Raw genomic sequence first — 19,787 nt, forward strand, 5'->3', positions numbered from 1 at the left:
ACATTTTGATTATAATAATGATGACAAACAAATAATTAAAATATAAATATACACTTTCACATACTTTTGTTATACATAATTTTCAGTAATATTTTGTCATTTAAGTGTTATTATGTCAAATCGAGATTATATCGAACCGAATTGTGAGATGACCATATCCTCTCATCCCTACTTTCAAGTTATTCGTACTCTATAATTCAGTAGTAATCACCCAATCTACATCAAATACCTCCAAAAAAGCACCTACCTCATGTCTATTTCTATTTGCTGGTGACCAATTGAGTTTTAGAATATTTGTTTTACATTAGCAGTTGTCGTGAATGAACACACACCATAATGTAGGCATTTCTGTTCAGGAACTTGATGAACTTCTCTAAACACCAGAAGCAGCACTTCAGACAGCACATCAAGAACTTGGCAAACTTATTTTCCGCTGCTGCAGACACAAAATAAAGCAAAAGACAGCTGAGCATTCATAGGAGTGATCAAACAAATCGTCATGGACAGTGTGAGATATGTAAGGTATAACATACAGTCGGCCGGTCATCGCAAATCAAATTCAGATGCGAAGCAAGCATCAAGCATGCTAGTTATCTTACCCTTGAGTTTGTGGTCAAGATACTCCAGCAGAACCCTGATAACCTGGACAATGGCGAGGAGGAGAGAACCAAACGCCAGAGAGCCTGTGTGATACCTGTATATGGACAAAATGCATATCCATAAAGTAATATTTATTAAAGGAACATTATGCCACAAATGCTTTCGATTGAACTTAACTTGCATTGAACCTGGAATAGTGTCCAAAAAAATGTAAGATAATTTTAAGGCCACTGTGGATGACTTCAAAGCTAACATACTGTACATTGAATCCAATTTGGATTTCACAGGGTCTTTAAAAACACACATATATCTGATTCCATACCTGAGGGATCTGCCCAGAGCGGCACACAGTGGGAAGGCAGGTATGTCATCGGGTTTCTTAAAAGCCCAGTAGTAAGACGCGAAGGCTCCAGCCAGTGTCATCTGACCCAGAGCGGTCACAAAGTTGGCACACCAGAAGAACAAAAAGACGTTGTAGAATTGGAAGAAGATAAGGTACTTGTGATAGGCCGTTTCCCCACCATAGAAAGCAAACAGGCACTCAGACAACGGGCAGTCTCGCTTCATATCAGAGAGAGTGTAGTTCTGAAGGGACAGTAGAAACAGGGATCATTCAATTTTGTACTGTAAAACATAACATTAAATTATATTAAGGCTACATTAATGGATATCATGATCACAAAGATCCAATCTTAGGGAATTTCTGTTTACTATTGTATCTATACACAATTTAAGCATAAATGGTTATCAACCAAATTTAAAATAGCTCAAAATGGCCAGACTAAGAACTCTGTGTTTTCTCACCTTTTGGCCATTTATGAACATTTATGTTCCTAAAAAGGTTCAGTAGCCTTCTGTCTATTTTGATAATTGAATTGAATGTTGCATTTATATAGCACTTTTTCAGACACTACACTCAAAGCGCTTTACACAGTGAACAGGGGACTCTCCTCAACCTCCACCAGTGTGCAGCATCCACCTGGATGATGCGACGGTAGCCATAGTGCGCCAGTACGCTCACCACACACCAGCTATTGGTGGTGAGGAGTTATAGAGCAAATTTATGGATGGGGATTATTAGGAGGCCATGATTGAGAAGAGCCAATGGGGGAATTTGGCCAGGAAAAAAAAAACAACTGTGCTCTGCATCACCTCTCCTTATACTACTAATTATTTTGCATCACCATTGGTTGTTAAACTTTTTCTGAAAGGCTTCTTATGTTGGTCCCAAACTTGTATACATACCTCAGGGTTACAGGTTTCTCTGGCATGAGGACAATCTGTTTCATTGAAAATTTTGTACACAGGCTCACTGGATGTAGAGAGGAAGCTGACCAGGGCAATTAAGGGCTATTTCTGGTGTGATCATTGCAAATATATCTTAAATATCTCATTTTTTCTGTAACACTTTGCAATAAGGTTCCATTCGTTAACATTAGTTAAAACCCCTTAAACTCTACTGACCCTCCAGTGGGTCAAAAGTGGGGCGCTATATCACGAAAAAAGTTTATGCTTAAAATGTTAAAGTTTCCGTATACAGTGGGGGAAATAAATATTGAACACGTTAACATTTTTTGCAGTAAATATATTTTTAATGAGGCTATTCACATGAAATTTTCACCAGACATCAGTATTAACACAAGAAATCCGCAAATGTAAAGAATTCACAACATTAAAGCCCATAAATAAAGTTATGTGTAATAAAGTGGAATGACACAGGAAAAAAGTATTGAACACGCTAACTGAAATTTATTTAATACTTAGTGGAGAAGCCCTTGTTTGTAATGACAGCTTCAAGACGCTTCCTGAATGAAGAAATTAATCGGCCGCAGTATTCAGGTGTGATTTTGGCCCATTCTTCTAAACATATTGTCTTTAAATCTTGAAGATTCCCGGGGGCCCTCTTGTGAACCTTGATCTTTAGCTCTTTCCACAAATGTTCAATTGGATTCAAATCAGGTGGGCCATTCTAACACCTTGATTTTTTTTCTCTGAAATCAACTGAGAGTTTCCTTTGCTGTATGCTTTGGATCGTTGTCCTGCTGGAAGGTCCACCCACATCTCATCTTCATCATCATCATCCTGGTGGATGGCAGCAGATTCTTCTCAAGAATCTCCCGGTAAAGGGCTCCATTCATCGTTCCTTCAATTATATGAAGTCTGCCAGTACCATGCGATGAAAAACAGCCCCACACCATGATGCTTCCACCTCCAAACTTCACTGTTGGTATAGTGTTTTTAGGGTGATGTGCAGTGCCATTTCTTCTTCAAACATGGTGTGTAGTATGACAGCCAAAAAGTTCAATTTTTCGCTCGTCTGACCAGACTACACGAGCTTCGACATGCCTTTTCTTTAGTAATGGAGTAATGCGGGGTGAGCGTGCATAGAGGCCATGGCGGTGGAATGCATTGCCTATTGTTTTCTCTGTGACGATGGTACCTGCTGCCTCCAAGTGTTTCTGGAGCTCTTTCCGAGTGGTCCTTGGCTCTTGGGCTACTCTTCTGACTATTCTTCTGACTCCCTGGTCAGAAATCTTGCGAGGAGCTCCTGTGCGTGGCCGGTTGATGACAGAGTGATGTTGCTTCCACTTGCGGATAATGGCCCCAATGGTGCTTACTGGAAGATTCAGAAGTTTTGAAATACATCTGTATCCGATTCCATCAATATGTTTCGCAACAATAAGGTTGCGAAGGTCTTGGGAGAGCTCTTTGCTTTTACCTATCATGAGATGTTTCTTGTGTGACACCTTGGTAATGAAAAGCCTTTTTATAGACCATCAATTTACTAACACAGCTGATATTAATTTGCACAGATAGGAGGTATAATTACTTTCTAACTACTTATGGATTTCAGCTGGTTCCTTGCCTTACCTTGCCTTGGAGAACTGCTTTTTCTTAGCGTCTTCAATACTTTTTTCCTGTGTCATTCCACTTTATTACACATAACTTTATGGACTTTAATGTTGTAAATTCTTTACATTTGCGGACTTCTTGAGATAATACTGATGTCTGGTGAAAATTTCATGTGAATAGCCTCATTAAAAATATATTTACTGAAAAAAAATGTACATAAGTCAGGCATATGAGGTATCATTTGAAAGCTTAGAATCTGAATGTTTCAGAGAAGAACCATCAATTCTGCATTTATGTTACGTAAAATAACAAAATAAGGGCTCAAAACATTTGTTGAAAATTAGCGCCCCCTAGAGGTAGAAATATTTATATAACAATAAAAGTCCTTTACATAGCACCTAAATGGACAAGTCATATATCAAATGAAAACTATCTTTCTCAGGAATGTGACTGTGTAATTAATTTTGCTGCCATAATAGTGAAAATATGTGAAATATGATTTCTGTAGGTCAAACATAAACGTCTCTTTTATGCTCCGATAACTACTGCTGTAAGCTCCAAATAGCTAAAAACTTTATATCTGCTTTTACCTTCAGAATTTCTCTAAAAAATGAGCCACTGTCTACTTGTCAGTGAGCTTGCCTGGTTGAATAATCCAATGTTATATCTTAAATGTCCAGAACAAAATATGCCATCCAGAAGGAAGGAAAAGCATGCTAAACAAATCATCAGAAAATATGTTTTCAACTATAGATGATATAAAAAAATATATATATTTTTTATACTTTATATCATCGCAAAGGGGAGGATTGAGCTTCTAGTCCACTCAGAGGCCGAGATATTTAATTAAACAACAAGGGTGGTGCTTGAACGGAAAATTAGACTGAATGTCTATGGACAAGCACATTTTTTAGGGCTAGAATGCGTTAGAGCGCTACCTACATTTCAGATCTGTATATTGTGATGGAATGAGATAGAGAAAAAAAAATACAAATTCTAGTGCTTTCTGCCACCTAGTGAAAAAAAAAATACTTTTCAAAGTGAGGTAGAGTGAACAGAACCAGAATTACACGTTTACAAATTTAGGACAACAACTATTTTTTTTGTTTTATAAATTCTGTTTATCATAAGATTATAAACACAATATTATTTATTAATAATTGGAGTCTTTTTTTTATTTGGCGGTTCTCTGAAAAATGAGACCAATTTTTGCAATTAGTCCACAGCATGTGTGAATGGTGAACTTTTAAATTTGAGTATGAAAAATTGCAGGTGGCAGCCCAAAAATGCACCAGAGTTTAAGGGGTTAATGCATTAGGTATCATGAACAAACAAAAAAAGATTTTTTTTAAATCATTTACTAATCTTAATCTAAAACCACTATTGTTCATTGTTAATTCATGTTAGTTCCTGGTGCATTTACTAATGTTAACAATTTAATTTTTAAAATGTATTACTATGTTGAAATAAGTATTGTTCATTGTTAGTTTATGTTAACTAATGTTGTTAACTAATGTAAACAAATAGAACCTTATTATAAATTGTTACCATTTTTTTCTGTATATAAATATTTCCATAGCTTTTCCTTGGGATACAAGGAGTTACCAGGAGTTTACTTTGTAAAATTATGCTATAACTAATAATATTGATATTTAAATCAAATGTCTAGATGACTTTTATTTTAAACCTTTGGAATTTATGACGACAATTATAAACAGCCTATTATGTGAGTGACACAGGACGTAACCTTCTGACCTTTCATTAAAGTTGATTTAATTAAAGTAAATCAGTATCCATAAGATGACAGCTGCTGTTTAAAGTGCTAACACTAATTAAGGTGTCTGTTTGAGGATGGTATTTCCTCAGTAAGGATACACTGCAGTGATGGCCCAGTATGCTATGACAACAGTAAGGAGGAGGAAGGTAAAAATGGGGTAGAACACTGATGACATCACATAACCAACGGCTCTAAAAAACAAAGGTAAAATAAACATATTACAAATACATTAAAGGTTATGGTGGGGTTTGGTCTCTTTATGGAAAAATACCAGCAACAAGCAGATGTTGGTGCATCTCTTTAATACAGATTCATAAGAAAAATGTATTTCTATGAGAACTACAAACCTGCTGGCCTCTTTCATGAGCTCAACAGCGATGTGGATTCTGTTCCAGAGGAAGATGAGGAGGAGGATGATGATGAGCTCCATGATAGCTAGAATGATGACTGCAGAGCGAGACAATAATGAATGAAATGCTTTTACATTTAATAACAAGTCAACTGCTATAAAATACAGCTTTTCATCACACAGCAAAACATAAAATCTAAATTTTATCTGTGTTTAAGTTTTGAGAATTTACATGTGAATCTCTTGAAAACATTTCCAGGCCACATTTTAGCACCGTTAAGATTTATGGCATTGTGATATTATTTACATTACAATTAAGCACATTTACCCCAGATGTTTTACTTGATTATTCTCAATGGTGACTGTCATTAGATTCTTATTGTTGTAAAATCATGATTTGTTTTACTATATCACTGTACATAGGAAAATTACTCTAATGCACATTTTTTTTTAAATGGATAGTTCACCCAAAAATGACAATTCTCTCATCATTTACTCACCCTCATACCATCCCAGATGTGTATGACTTTCTTTCCTCCGCAGAACACAAACAAATGAATATTTCAGCTCAATATTTAAGTCCAATTTTACTATAAATTTTCCTCCCTGCCCTGTAGGTGGTGATATGCACGAAGAATACAAATCGCCAAAAAACAAATGTATAACAAATAAATAAAGAAGAATGTGGAGGTGAAAGTGAAGATTTATAGTAAAAAAGGACTTAAATATTGATCTGTTTCTCACCCACACCTATTATATTGCTTCTTAAGACATGGACTTAACCACTGGAGTCTTATGGGTTACTTTTATGCAGCCTTCATGTGCTTTTTGGACCTTCAAAGTTTTGGTCACCATTCACTTGCATTGTATAGACCTACAGAGCTGAGATATTCTTCTAAAAATCTTCATTTGTGTTCAGCAGAAGAAAGAAAGTCATACACATCAGGGATAGCATGAGGGTGAGTAAATGATGAGAGAATTTTAATTTCTGGGGGAACTATCCCTTTAAATAGTTTAAAGCCAGTATAACAAATACTACCTTGATGCTTTCTCAGTTTGAGAATATTCTCAATTAGCTCTATTGTGGTGGTTTGGTTTTTAAGAATTGATTGAACTGATTCATGAATCTTACAGAAATGTCTCTTAGAGCTCCATAACATCCTATACTACATGTCACATTACATTTTAATTAATCAAATTATCGATGGGGACTCACTGAAGGCCAGCCAGGTCTGTCTAATGTGCAGGTACACAGTGAAATCCGGCTGGAAGCCCAGCTGCTGTAGTGTGATATTAGCGGCAGGAGTGTCCTTTAGATTCACATACTGTATACTACAGTGAACGATACCTGAGTAAAAAACAGAGTGAGTGACAGTTCAATAGTGAAAAGGTACCCATATATTCCTATACACCACATTAATATATACCATAGGCGATGACAGCGATGACCATGAGGATCATGACCCACACCATGACTCCAGCCAGATAACGCAGAAGAACAATGAAGATCAGACTCACCACCACAGCAATCAACAGACAACTGCACACAGAGAAGGTGAACAAGACAAAGATCATCACTTTAGGATGGACATGTCCAAACATTATAACTAAATGAAAGTATAAAAGACTAATTCTAATTAAAAAAAGCCATGAGTCATTTTCTACTGAAACTGGAGGAAATATAATCACTACTGTAACAGCTTACACGTACAACACTCTCCGCCATAATGCAAGGGTGTTAAAACAAAGTCTAACACTTAGGTATGAGCAATGGTAAAAGTAATGCTTCTTTAGCAAACAAATACAACTGATTACCTCAAAGACATTTACTTACATAAGTATCCAGTACCAAGACTTTGTGTAATCCTCAAAGATCTTCATTGCAACTTGACGACTCTCCATGACTATCGTTGCGTTCCTGTGATCGTTCAACCAAACAGATTTATAATGAATATCTAGTTCCCTTGAACTCATAAACAAAGTTTAACACTACTCTTAAATTATACATAAATGGTACATTTTGGGGCCTGGGTAGCTCAGTGGTAAAATACGCTGGCTATCACCCCTGGAGTTCACTAGCTCGCTAGTTCAAATCCCAGGGTGTGCTGAGTGACTCTAGCCAGGTCTCCTAAGCAACCAAATTGGCCCAGTTGCTAGGGAGGGTAGAGTCACATGGGGTAAACTCCTTGTGGTCGCTATAATGTGGTTCATTCTCGGTGGTGAGTTGTGCATGGTTGGTGCGGTGGATGGCGTGAAGCCTCCACACGCGCTATGTCTCCATGGCAACACGCTCAACAAGCCACGTGATAAGATGCGCGGGTTGACGGTCTCAGACGCGGAGGCAACTGGGATTCGTCCTCCGCCACCCGGACTGGGGCGAATCAACACGCGACCACGAGGACTTAAAAGCACATTGGGAATTGGGCATTCCAAATTGGAAGAAAATGGGGAAAATAAATAAATAAATGGTACATATTAATTTTGATTCGAAAAAAACAATTTCAAAGCTTTTTGATGCTTTGAAAGTTGTGGACTACTATTAATAAATTGTAAATACTGTCTAATGTAGAAATGTCACACGATACACATATGAATGGCAACATTAAAATAAAGTTTGTGGCTGTTCTTGAAATTTGCCCTTCATTATATCTAGCGAAGCATCTGACTGAGACAAAGAAAGCTAAAAGTAAGCCATTGCAACAGGGATACATTGATTCTGTCCATTTTGGCATACTTCAGTGGGGTTTTTCAATAGCCAATGCTGAAATCTAAAAAGCAGGGTGGCTGATAGGCAATATGATGTCAATAATCTTATTAAATGATGTCCACAAAAACTTTTATTTAAACAACATTTATTCAAAGTTCTCACAAACACACTTCTGTTAATTGGCCAAGCAGCTACCGTTGTCTGCTGATGCCAATAATCTCAAAATAGCAAAACAAAGGCCCAGTTAAATGACCAGGAATATATATTGGTCTATATCAGCGTGTGAAGAGTATAAACATGTGCTTACTGCATTCCAGGCATCAGGTCTTTGGCATGTCTTATACTGCCCATTCCATCATCAAAGTTCTCATCATCGCCCACTGTGATGGTTTCCCCTTTTTTGCCCAGAGTCGGAAAACACCGTTGCAAAACTGAGAGTGAGATACATATGATTATGTAACTGAGACATCAAAACAAACTCTTCATAACTCTTCATTTGTAGTTCTCATAACTCTTCATCTTCATAAATACTGAAACAGCAATAATAACAACAGGAGTCTTACATTGTTTGCTGGAAATCAAATATGCAGGGCACAGCTTTTCTTTCAAAATCTGTGTCACACTCTTCAAAGATAGACAGTATTGATCAGTTATTAGAAATTTACAGGAACTAGGCAATCAGGCGTTTTCGATCAGATGTTTTTCGCTAAAGTGCACTCACCTTCTGCCCTGGGTCTTCACGGCAAAAACCTTTATAGTATTTCCAGTCTTCTGATTTTGCGTTGGCAGTCACCAATGTCATTGTGCGATTAGGGCATTGCTCCACACACAACTAAACACAAACAGACAAAAAACATGAAGACATGGCAGGATTGACTTCATCCATTAATATTCATTCATTCAATTATGCACATATTAACAGAAGAATGAGATTTCAAGGCTTAAACAGAGAAAAAGAAAGTAAGGAAGAATGGAAGGAATGAATGAAGGAAGGATGGAATGAACAAAGGAAAGAAAGGAAGGGAGGAAGGGTCGGTAGGAAGGAACGAAAGGTAGAAATGTAAAGGAAGGAAGGGACAGAAAAGGGAAAAGGAAAGAAAGGAAAGGAAAGAAGAAAGAGAACGAAAGGAAAGGAAGAAAGAAAGAACGTAAGAAAGAACGAAATAAAGAACGAAAGAAGAAAAGGAAATAAGAAAGAAAGAAAGGAGGAAGGAAGAAAGAATGAATAAAAGGAGGAAGACAGAATGAAAGAAGAAAAAATGAAAGAAAGACTGAAAGAATAAAAGGAAGAAAGAAAGAACGAAAGAAGGAATTAAAGAAAGACTATAATAAAGGAAAGAAAGGAAGGAAAAAATTAAAGAAAGAACAAAAGAGAACAAAAATAACAAAAGGAGGAAGGAAGAAAGAAAGAATAAAATAAAGGAAAGAAAGAAGGAAAAATGAAGCAAGAAATAAAGGAAGAAAGAACAAAAGAAAGAACGAAAGAGAACAAAAGAAGGAAGGGAAGAAGGAAGGAATGAAGAAGAAAGAAAGAATGAAAGAAAAGAAAAAATTAAAGAATAAAAGGAAGACAGGGAGAAAGAAAAAGAACGAAAGAAGGAATGAAAGAAAGACTAAAATAAAGGAAAGAAAGGAAATAAAGGAAAAAATGAAATAATGAAAGAACGAAAGAGAACGAAAAAGGAAGGAAGGAAAGGAGGAAGGAAGAAAGGAAGAAAGAATAAAATAAAGAAAGGAAGGAAGAAGGAAGGAAAGAAGGAAGAAAAAATGAAGCAAGAAATAAAGAAGGAAGAAAGGAAGGAAGAAAGAGAACTAAAGGAAGAAAGGAATGGAGGAAAAGAGTAAGGAAGAAAGAAGGAAGAAAGAGCAAAAGAACGAAAGCATGAAAGAACAAAAGAATGACCGAAAGTATAAAAGGAAGAAAAAATGAAAGAATGAAAACAAAAAATAGAAAGAATGAAAGAAAAACGAAAGAGAACGAGAGGAGGAAAGGAAGGAAAGAAAGAAGGAAGGAAAGGAAGAAGGAAAAGGAAAGAAATAAAGAAAGAACGAAAGAACGAATGAGAGGAAAGAAAGAACGAAAGAGAGAAAGGACACACCTGAGGGGTGGGACACTGGAACTCTAAGAGGACCATGGGACTGGCACACTTCATGATGTTGAAGTAGAACAAGAATGGCTTCTTCCTGTGTTACATCATAAAAACAAACAAATCCTCATAATTCATTGAGGCTAAATGTGAGACTAAAGGCCCAAAGTATACTTCGTTTTTGCGTGTCAACCACGTCGCCTTTGTGAGTATACTTTTCTGAGCCCGAATTAATAGGAACGTGTTCTACGCAGGCTTTGTGACACTCTTTTAGTACAGTCAATGGCCAGCATATGCGTAGACAATGCGCACAGACGAGGACCTCGTGCGCAAGTCAAGAAAATCCAGGCAGCTGTGCTGATGACGCAATCTGCGTCACATATACTGTGCGCAGAGGGATCCGCAACGCGCACTCCGGAGTATACTGATGTGTCTGAACAAGTGCATGTATAATAAAATGGGACAATACATGTGATCATGTAACCATTGATTCCAAGTGTTATTACATACTCCAGTACTCCCTGCCCACAGAATTGTCCCATGCTGTCTGTAGGGTAGATCACCTTCCTCGGGTCACCATGAGACCAGGCTGAGGGAGGAAGATAGAAATGATGAGCGCTCACATAAACACACACACACACACACACACACGTTTTCAGCATTTCTGTTTTCACATCTCCCTATTGCCCAGTTTTAATAACAGCATAAATTTTGGTAAAATTTTTTATATATATATATATATATAAAATGCTTGGTCCCCTGACTAAAGGAATAATAAAAAAAATTCACAGCAGAATTGCAGACTGACTTACCAACAATTCCCACTGCGAGGTAACCCAGGATGGCCAAAAGGAAGAAGATACAGCAAATAATGTCTGTACATCCTCTGTAGTGCAAGGAGAAACAGTCCGTTACAAAAACCCACACTGCTTTAAAATGTTTAAAATATTAAAGGGAAAACTGCCATATTCAAATCAACCATTCTTCAATGTATTATATGGAGAACTACGATAAACAGTTTACACAGTGGGCCTCATTCATGAAACACAAGCAGATTTTATTTTTTTTTATTTTTTTTTTTTGTAAATCGCTCGTAAAGCATTTCTGACGTAAATTCTCGGATTCATGAAAGTCTTCATATTTTCAAAACATTAGATGGTATGAACAAAATTTACACCTGCTCCCGACCACATCCGAACATTGTGTTATTTTGGGAAAACTGCCATTCGACTTTGAAAGAAGTGAAATTAAATAATCAAAAAATTAACTAATAATTAAATGAGTGAAACTAACCTTAAAAAAGTAACAAATTAGTTAAAAAAAAAAAAAAAAAAAAAAAAAAAAAAAATTTTTTTTTTTTTTTTTTAACCACAGCCTATATTTATTTAGAAACATTTCTTTGATGCTTGCATTTATTTTTCAAAGAATTGTTTTTTCCCAACTCTCCTTATCATTTTCTCCAGCAGAAGTGCTTGACATGGGGTGAAAAGTTCATGGAAAGACGCAGTTTGCTTTTGATTATCTCGAAAGAATAAATGCCCTATAGCATGACTGGTTGGACAGTTTTTTTTATTTGATATGAACTCTATAATTTAGGTTTGATAATTTTTTATAGGCATCTGCAAATCACGTTCAGTTGATAATGTATGGTGTCAATGCTAATGCTGTTAAACCCATAAACAAACACATCGCGGGCAGGTGCGTACACAATACAACAGGAAAAAATTGAAAAGGCCCTCATACAGTCGTATAGCTCACAAATCTGTAATATCTTACAGCGTTTCGGTCAAAAGATCGTTTTCAGGCATTCTATTAATTTCTCTGAAGATTCTTCCAGTTGCAAGTATTTTACTGTTACCATCATGATTTACCAGAGAAGTTTCACAAATAATGCTGGCGATGCACTGCGAACTGAACCAGAGAAGGTTAATAACGTTGAACATCCTTCTCCCGGCGTAAACTGAATATTTTTTACACTCGTCAAACCATTTTAACTGACTTTGTGAACTGTTTGATTCACAAAAGAGCCTCCGATTACAGCAAAAACGTGCAATGACAGTAAGTCCTCACTTTCTTTGAGACGCTTCTGTGCTTGCTAAATCAAAATGTATGATGTGAATGCACTTCATAAAAACTATTTCATTACTGTTGCGCATAGATGTTAACAGCATTTACTAGCGAGTCTGGTGACTTCCTTATATGGTGTTTTCATGGGCGTGGATTATGACAATTGTGAATGAACGTGCCCCTTATTTACGAATGTTTGGAATTCACTAACATACACGTTGTTCTAACAAATCTGGGGAGTACGAAGTGTTAAATCTGGCAGAAAGTTTTCGCGAAGATCCATTTTACATGCAAATGACTCAGAATTGACTCATATATTTACTAAAGTTTCATGAATGTGGTCCATTGACACGTGTCTGAAAATGTCTTGGGGGGCAAGCTGACCACTTCATAATAAGTAATAACTGGATGTTAGGGTGCTGTGGGTGGTTTTAGAGCATGCATTTGCTAGGCTGGAATTTTTTGGCCGACAATCATACGTGATTACTTAGAAACGCAACAGCACAGTGCAGGACAATACTTAAGTTTAGGGACTTGTTTAACTCCCTTAGTAAAATCAAAAATTAATAGTGATACCATTAATAATAATAAAAATAATAAAACTGCTTTTTTACCTTTTTTGGATGGGCCCTTTAAAGTTGGGATCAAATTTTTTAGGCTCTCCTGTGAGAAAAACAGTGAGAAATGAAAGGAAATATGATTGAAATAAAACATCTTCGTAGGACGTGTTTAAAGTCACACAAGAGCCATGCTTGCAAAGATTTCATTAAAAAAAAAAAAAAAACAGCGACTTAGGTGGATAAATACTGTAAGTTAAGTATATCAAGCACAATTCTAGCTGGTGTTTTACTGCAATCTACAACAGTGTTTGCATTAATACTGTGAGGTCTAGTGGTCGACCGATATTTCGCAGAGGCCGATAAATCGGCCAATATCCTGGCTTTTTTAATTATCACATTGGCCGATACATTTTCCTGTTTGGCTGATTTGTTTCTTGAGGGCGCCAAAAAACGCCTGCTTGCATGTGAAGCGACTGAGACATGTAAAGGACCAGTTACGGTTCGTTTTGTTGTTACGTGCCATCGTGTTAGTACAATAATACACTGGTGTGCAACACAGTCAATTAAACGGTCTGCATATCAGAGCCACGGCACACGTGTTTGAGCTCATAATGTTAAAGTGCTCGCCGGTTGCATTCTCCCTCTCTCTCCTCAACAGTTCCCTATAACTTTTAACTGTCTTGTCTAATGATAAAAAGGCAATTATCAATAAAACTAATATTATATACCATCTGCAAATATGCGCATATCTTGTTTAAACAGATGTAATAAACCAACCTCACACAACTTCAGCAGATCCAGCATACATCATTTACTTCTACGTATTCTATCAGCTTCTCCTCAGCAGTTCCCTGTCACTTTAAACTTTCTTTTCTAATGATAAAAGGTAAATATCAATAAAAATTATATTATATACCGTCTGCAAATATGCAGATATCTCATTTAAAAAGATGTAATTCAGGAACCTCACAAAAATCCCGTCGAGTGCTCATCTAATATCTTCCTCTAAAACGCGTATTCTATCAGCCAGAATCAAAACTTCAGGATCAGGATTAAAAGTTCCTGATTCACAAATCATGACGGTCAGTCCGTGACAATCCAAGCGGGCGATCCAGGCTGTTTAAACTGTCAGGAGATTGCTGCTCACGCTGGATCCGCACGAGCACGTGAGTGCAACTTCTAGGTAAAAGTGCTTCACGTGTGCTGTAAGTAAATGTCTTATTCATTATGCACTGTATGTACAGTTGGTTTGATTTGGTATTTTTTGAGAAAATGCAATTGCTAACGTGGACATGCCATCCATGGTTGCTGGACTACTGTGTGTACTGTTAATTCCTTCTTCCTAATATATTAACAATTTCTTCATGTGCAAATAAATTACAAAAAATTTGACTAAACACAAATCAGAAGAAACCGCTATCTACCATTTAAAATACAATATTATTATTTAAGAAATTTTATGTTTATGTTATTTTCTATATTAAATTATTAAACTATCGGCCACGTCGCTCTCTGGATATCAGCATCAGCCATTAAAAAACCCATATCGGTCGACCACTAGTGAGGACTATTGCTGATCTAGAGAAGTTTCTGGTGAGGAACTACACTACCCATGATGCTGAAGAGAAAAGATCCACTAATCAAAGAATCGCTGCCAACAAAGTGCACAAAAAGAGCTCGGCAGCAACTGCCCACTCCCATGACTAAATGCGAATGAGTCGGTCTCTCTACATTCACTAACTACTAATATATTTTCATATATCTGAATATTTTGCAATGGTATTAAAATATAGTTTATATACTTAGAAATCAACAACATAAAATCAATAGTTTAAAATGTTTCCATTGTTTTTATTTCAAATAATGTCATTTGCAATGCGTCACGGAGTTGTAGTTCACTCCCTCGTTTAAAGATGTTAAGTACACAGTTGAAACCTTTTTGTCAGATTTTCAAATGTTTTAACTTTTTTGCTTCCAATCAAAGTTCTTAATGTTGTGATTTACCTCAGAGCTGGTTGCTTTGGTTCATGGCTTAGAACACTTATTAAGGATTTTATGAAATCCCTATGGAAAAAATGAATGGGAAAAATACTTATGGACCATAAACATCTGAAAAAGTGAATGGGTACTGTTACGCTCTATTAATATTGTTCATGCTTAGGGTTAGACATTTGCACAAAACCCTAGTATTAAACTTGGGCATGTAATTTACCATTTGTGCTACAGACACAAATGATACTTCAAAACCTGTGGCTTGTTGAGCAAAGGTGTATTATTATTTTTCTAAGCAATCAGACTTACAATTTAACCCGGTAAATGATAAAATGGGAAAAGTCAAACTGACTTAAAGGATGTGCCAGAATATCATACGGATTTGGGGGTGGGCTCTTCTGAGTTGGGCCAGTAAGTAATCACCAAGAAAGTTAGCATAGCCACCACTCAAACACTATCAACCACATAGCAACGCACTAAAACAGCTCAGAATGGCTTAAAAAGAGCCATTCTTCAATTAAAATGTGCCAAAAACAAACACACACAACTTTTTTGGGAATATTTCAGAATCATATGCAAATTGCAACCATATGCAGCCACCACTGAAAGCATAGCTTTGGCAAAGTGAGAGCTTTTTCATGCCAAATTATATATTTTTTATTTTATAATTTTTATTTTACTTTTACAGTGGTTGCTGCTTAGAAGAGGGCAACACATGTCAGTTCAAATCTAGGCCTCTGGTTTGTTCCAGGGAAACTGTTCCTAAAATTAGTGTACTGCAAGTCACATAAGATGAATGTTGTGCTAAACAGCAACCAAGCTCATAAGCGCCTAGTAGAGTTTAGTTTAGCTTAAATAATGTGTCACCAGGATCAAGTTACATACTGTATAATTCCATCATGTAAACTGAATATTTTATAAACCAAGAACAGATGGGCAAATCTTATTCCCCAACCACATGACACTCGAGAAAAGACTGGTAGATCTTTCCACTGAATTGAAATTGAAGACGACAATCGATGCGTCCAAATATCTATACTTCTCTACTATATAGTATGCCAAAAACAGTAGGCCAATGGAGTAGTATGTCCGAATCCACAGTATTCATGAAGCAGTAAGTGAGAAATACCCAGATGACCTACTATTTCTGGCTAGATTTTGAAGTGTGGATCGACTGGACACTTAACGATCCTGTAATCTCTTGGGAGCGGAGGAGACGTCACGTTCAAAACACTGGATTTAAAGGAACGGTGGTAAATCATGAGGCGGACGCCTCTTCTCAACTGTAAGTGCTATATACAGTGCATCCGGAAAGTATTCGCAGCGCTTCACTTTTTCCACATTTTGTTATGTTACAGCCTTATTCCAAAATGGATTAAATTCATTATTTTCCTCAAAATTCTACAAACAATACGCCATAATGACAGAAGTTTGTTTGAAATCTTTGCAAATGTATTAAAAATAAAAAACGATGTACACCACATGTACATAAGCATTCACAGCTTTTGCTCAATACTTTGTTGAAGCACCTTTGGCACCAATTGCAGCCTCAAGTCTTTTTGAGTATGATGCTACAAGCTTGGCACACCTATTTTTGGGCAGTTTCTCCCATTCTTCTTTGCAGGACCTCTCAAGCCCATCAGGTTGGATGGGGAGCATCGGTGCACAGCCATTTTCAGATCTCTCCAGAGATGTTCAATCGGATTCAAGTCTGGGCTCTGGCTGGGCCACTCAAGGACATTCACAGAGTTGTCCCGGAGCCACTCCTTTGTTATCTTGGCTGTGTGCTTAGGGTCGTTGTCCTGTTGGAAGATGAACCTTCGCCCCAGTCTGAGGTCCAGAGCGCTCTGGAGCAGGTTTTCATCAAGGATGTCTCTGTACATTGCTGCATTCATCTTTCCCTCAATCCTGACCAGTCTCCCAGTTCCTGCCATTGAAAAACATCCCCACAGCATGATGTTGCCACCACCATGCTTCACTGTAGGGATGGTATTGGCCAGGTGATGAGCGGTGCCTGGATTCCTCCAGATATGACGCTTGCCATTCAGGCCAAAGTGTTCAATCTTTGTTTCTCATGGTCTGAGAGTCCTTCAGGTGCCTTCTGGCAAACTCCAGGTGGGCTGTCATGTGCCTTTTACTGAGGAGTGGCTTCCGTCTGGCCACTCTACCATACAGGCCTGATTGGTGGAGTGCTGCAGAGATGGTTGTTCTTCTGGAAGGTTCTCCTCTCTCCACAGAGAAATGCTGGAGCTCTGTCAGAGTGACCATCGGGTTCATGGTCACCTCCCTGACTAAGGCCCTTCTCCCCCGATCGCTCAGTTTGGCCAGGTGGCCAGCTCTAGGAAGAGTCCTGGTGGTTCCAATCTTCTTCCATTTACGGATGATGGAGGCCACTGTGCTCATTGGGACCTTCAACGCTGCAGAAATATTTCTGTACCCTTCCCCAGATCTGTGCCTCGATACAATCCTGTCTCAGAGGTCTACAGACAATTCCTTGGACTTCATGGCTTGGTTTGTGCTCTGACATGCACTGTTAACTGTGGCACCTTATATAGACAGGTGTGTGCCTTTCCAAATCATGTTCAGTCACCTGAATTTACCACAGGTGGACTCCAATCAAGTTGTAGAAACATCTCAAGGAAGATCAGTGGAAACAGGATGTACCTGAGCTTAATTTTGAGTGTCATGGCAAAGGCTGTGAATACTTATGTACATGTGATTTTTTTTTCGTTTTTTATTTTTAATAAATTTGCAAAGATTTCAAACAAACTTATTTCATGTTGTCATTATGGGGTATTGTTTGTAGAATTTTGAGGAAAATAATGAATTTAATCCATTTTGGAATAAGGCTGTAACATAACAAAATGTGGAAAAAGTGAAGCGCTGTGAATACTTTCCGGATGCACTGTATACACCAAGATAATTGTTCCTTGTGCTTAAATGGTGCTTGTTTAACAAAACCAAAGCAGATCGTTTTCGTGGTTGTTGTTATTACATCATATATTCGTATCACAAGATGATGCCAACGCCCTGGATGAAGTATGTCCGAAATCTGTTCATACTACTCGCATGCATATCTAAAAGAATGTACTGTTTGCCTGCAGATAAGTGCGCCCTTCATCAAATACAGTACATACTGTGACAGTACGCGGTTTCGGACGCAGCAAACGTAAGTCCAACTTGCAGCCATGATGCTATGATGTTGTGGGTGGTTGCTATGTGGTTGCTAGTGTTTTCTGGGTGGTTGATCACTGGCCCAAGTCAAAAGAGCCCAACCCCAAGTCTCTATGGTATTCTGGTAGTTTCTGTAGGTATGACTTGGGTCCTCATGAAGCAAGTCTATGGGAAATCGACATATTTTTACCCAATGTTCCAGTACCCAAAATCAACCTCATTCTAAACTACTGACAAGCGGCATTTCCCATCAGAAATCTTTGCATCGATTAAAATGTGTTTACCTTTTACTGAGGTGTGACTATCAGCATTTATTATTCCAGCAGAGACACAAGCTCTTGTACCACTGAAACCAGGAAGTCATCTCATTCACAAAATATCGATATATCTATTATTGATAGGCTATCCATTATTTTATCTTTATATTTTTGAGGCACTGATATATTAACATCAGTCGACAATTAAATTAGAATCCTAATTTGCATGCATTCCAATTCACTCAGTTGAGCTTCTGTTTAATGTCTGGAGTAATAGTGTTGGGAGACCACAAGGGGGTGATATAACATTTACTGAAGCAGGTCACTAGGCACAGGTATCACAACATAGGACGGGTATTTTAGAACTCCTTGCACAGGACACATACACACAAAGTTACAAAGGTTGTTCTACTTCTTAAAGAATGAAAGTGACGTTTATGAGTTTGCAGATTAATGTATGAATCTGGTTGAACTATGAACTGTAAACTACTGAACAATTAGAAATTATTGCAATTTCTCTTTATGTATCTTAGAAGACGTTTCATTCAAGCAGTCAAACCACAAAAAAAACAAAAAAAAACATACTTGGTCATCTACCAGGTGAAGATTGTAAATCTGATATCTTAGAAAAGTATTATCACACCTCTCCTCAAAATAGCTGAATTACATGAGGTATCATTCACATTCGTAACATAAACATTAATAGCTGAATTTCTTGCCGTTAAAGACTTCGGGTTTGGGGTTTGATCAAATTCCTAATCCCAAATATGAGCCAAACTAATTGCTTGCCTTAGAAAGCACCTCTAATCAGAAGCACTGAAAGTCCACTCTGTTAACATTTCAAACTAACACTAAAGAAAAACATGTGTAATAACTTAACTAAAGGGTCAAACGATAGTGGATTTTGCCGATACGATAACCAAGTTTGTGGAAAAGGCCACTAACCGATTAATCAGCCGATATTTTAAAAATTGATTTTTAGATTCATTAAAAATATCTTAGTCTTTCCTTACTATTTCGGGCACAGCAATTGAGGCTACAAGAGCCCAAAATGAATAAAATCCTAAAAGCAGTTTATTGTGCAACCAAACTCCCAATAATAACCAGAAAAAGTATGATTTGTTGAATAACGCGGAACTTTTAACTGTAAAAAAATAAAGCCAAAAATACACTGGAGACTTGGCTCGTTACAATTGTCAACATGCAAATATTTACCAAATGAAGCGTTTTATAGCCTATATTTTCACCAGATGAAGATTTTTGTAAATATATTTCACTAGATGAGGTTTATTGATAACTAGAGCTGTCAGAATTAACGCATTAACACATGCAATTAGTTTCAAAAGCAGAACACGTACATTTTT

The 19,787-nt window shown here is 37.2% G+C and overlaps 1 protein-coding gene across 4 annotated transcripts in view; it reads right to left on the reverse strand.

The window, feature by feature from the left end:
• Window positions 1-19,787, reverse strand: part of LOC127451570 (choline transporter-like protein 2) — a 45,832-nt gene that overhangs the window by 11,470 nt on the left and 14,575 nt on the right. For 3 of the 4 annotated variants that reach the window (XM_051716327.1, XM_051716326.1, XM_051716329.1), the window contains exons 2-17: window positions 13,055-13,103; window positions 11,186-11,259; window positions 10,884-10,962; window positions 10,386-10,470; window positions 9,008-9,118; window positions 8,850-8,910; window positions 8,594-8,717; window positions 7,414-7,497; window positions 7,007-7,119; window positions 6,796-6,927; window positions 5,578-5,677; window positions 5,329-5,421; window positions 1,846-1,930; window positions 923-1,185; window positions 600-694; window positions 333-436 (exon numbers count right to left, since the gene is read on the reverse strand). In XM_051716327.1, coding sequence (XP_051572287.1) covers window positions 333-436; window positions 600-694; window positions 923-1,185; window positions 1,846-1,930; window positions 5,329-5,421; window positions 5,578-5,677; window positions 6,796-6,927; window positions 7,007-7,119; window positions 7,414-7,497; window positions 8,594-8,717; window positions 8,850-8,910; window positions 9,008-9,118; window positions 10,386-10,470; window positions 10,884-10,962; window positions 11,186-11,259; window positions 13,055-13,103 — 1,652 coding nt within the window. The remainder of the gene's footprint in view (window positions 1-332; window positions 437-599; window positions 695-922; window positions 1,186-1,845; window positions 1,931-5,328; window positions 5,422-5,577; window positions 5,678-6,795; window positions 6,928-7,006; window positions 7,120-7,413; window positions 7,498-8,593; window positions 8,718-8,849; window positions 8,911-9,007; window positions 9,119-10,385; window positions 10,471-10,883; window positions 10,963-11,185; window positions 11,260-13,054; window positions 13,104-19,787) is intronic. The other variant, XM_051716328.1, reaches the window with a different exon arrangement.

This window comes from Myxocyprinus asiaticus, chromosome 14, assembly GCF_019703515.2.
Source record: "Myxocyprinus asiaticus isolate MX2 ecotype Aquarium Trade chromosome 14, UBuf_Myxa_2, whole genome shotgun sequence".
In the NCBI taxonomy this organism is placed as follows: Eukaryota; Metazoa; Chordata; class Actinopteri; order Cypriniformes; family Catostomidae; genus Myxocyprinus; species Myxocyprinus asiaticus.